Raw genomic sequence first — 1,174 nt, 5'->3', positions numbered from 1 at the left:
CCTTCACCCTCTCTTTATTGCTGTTAATTAAGATCCCAATTGACCAATATCCTTCTTAGGAGCATACATTTCAAGCTGGGAGGGCTCTCAGCTGTAATCCAGTCCAATACCCTCATTTTCAAGAAACCTGAAGCCCAGACTTGCCTAAGGTCCCACAGATGGTGGATGCCAGGATTTGAACCTCTAACTCCAAGCCCAGGGCTCTTCCTGGTGGCATGCTGCCTCTCTTAGCTGCCACCCTTTACCCAGCTCTCCACACCTACCCCAGCCATCACTAGACTCCCTACTCGACAACACCCTTTTGCCACCGGGTGACAGTCAAGTGTCAGATTCCCCACTGGTGCAAACCTCGGTGGATGAGAGGGGTGTGCCAGGGGGCCTACTGCCCCCTGTACCAGCTAGCACACTTCCAGACTGCACCATCCCGCAGGGTCTGAGGGAAGTCAAATGTCAGTCTCCCACCCTCACCCCCTGTCTCCCACCAGCCTTGCCGGGCCCTCTACTTCCCTCCCTTTCAGGTGAGTCAGGAAGTTTCTCTGAGTTTCACAGTCCTCTTTCAGGGAAACGTGGTTAGGACCCTGGCTTGTGGGGAGGGATATCTTCCCACCCCCTACCTCAATTTCAAACAATTCAGAAAAATGAGCCACAGGCTGGCTGTCGGTTTTTTTGGAAGACCATTATAATTCGATCACAACAAAATTCTTAGAAGAGAGAAGGAAAAAAAGGCTCCTTTCCCCGCCCCCCCCACTCTCCCCCTTCTCGAGGCCCCCCCCCTCACTTTCACTCTCGTCCCATTCATAATTTCCACAACTATGATGCACCTCAAACAACTTCCTGAATTGGGTATCCTTTTGAGTGGCTAAATATAGCTTTTTTCTCTGTCTTACAACATAGGCTCCCGTATATAAACCAGGCCAAGTCCCGTTCGAGCATGAATTTCTGCAAACACCCCTGTCAACATAAACTCAGTCTCCACTAGGTCCCTCCCGACTTCAAGTCCGGCCCACAATGAAGGTCTTGGCCGCAGGTAAATGCAACACCCCGCCCGCCCCGTCCCCCACTCTGTGGGGCTTCTCCTGACTTGGTGCTTGGGGGGGGGAGGCAGTGGAGGGGGGGGAAGCGGGTCGGGAAAGAGAGAGAGAGAGAGAGAGAGAGAGAGAGAGAGAGAGAGAGA

General features: G+C 52.9%; 1 protein-coding gene across 1 annotated transcript in view; it reads left to right on the top strand.

The window, feature by feature from the left end:
• Positions 1 to 920: 920 nt before the first annotated feature.
• LIF (LIF, interleukin 6 family cytokine) overlaps positions 921 to 1,174 on the top strand; it is an 8,677-nt gene continuing 8,423 nt past the window's right edge. Inside the window, exon 1 of the mRNA XM_027865260.1 lies at positions 921 to 1,027. Within this exon, the coding sequence (XP_027721061.1) occupies positions 1,009 to 1,027 (19 nt within the window). The 5' untranslated portion in view covers positions 921 to 1,008. The remainder of the gene's footprint in view (positions 1,028 to 1,174) is intronic.

Source organism: Vombatus ursinus, unplaced genomic scaffold (assembly GCF_900497805.2).
Source record: "Vombatus ursinus unplaced genomic scaffold, bare-nosed wombat genome assembly UNPS02001287.1, whole genome shotgun sequence".
Taxonomy (NCBI): domain Eukaryota; kingdom Metazoa; phylum Chordata; class Mammalia; order Diprotodontia; family Vombatidae; genus Vombatus; species Vombatus ursinus.
This window is presented reverse-complemented; position numbering and strand designations above follow the sequence as displayed.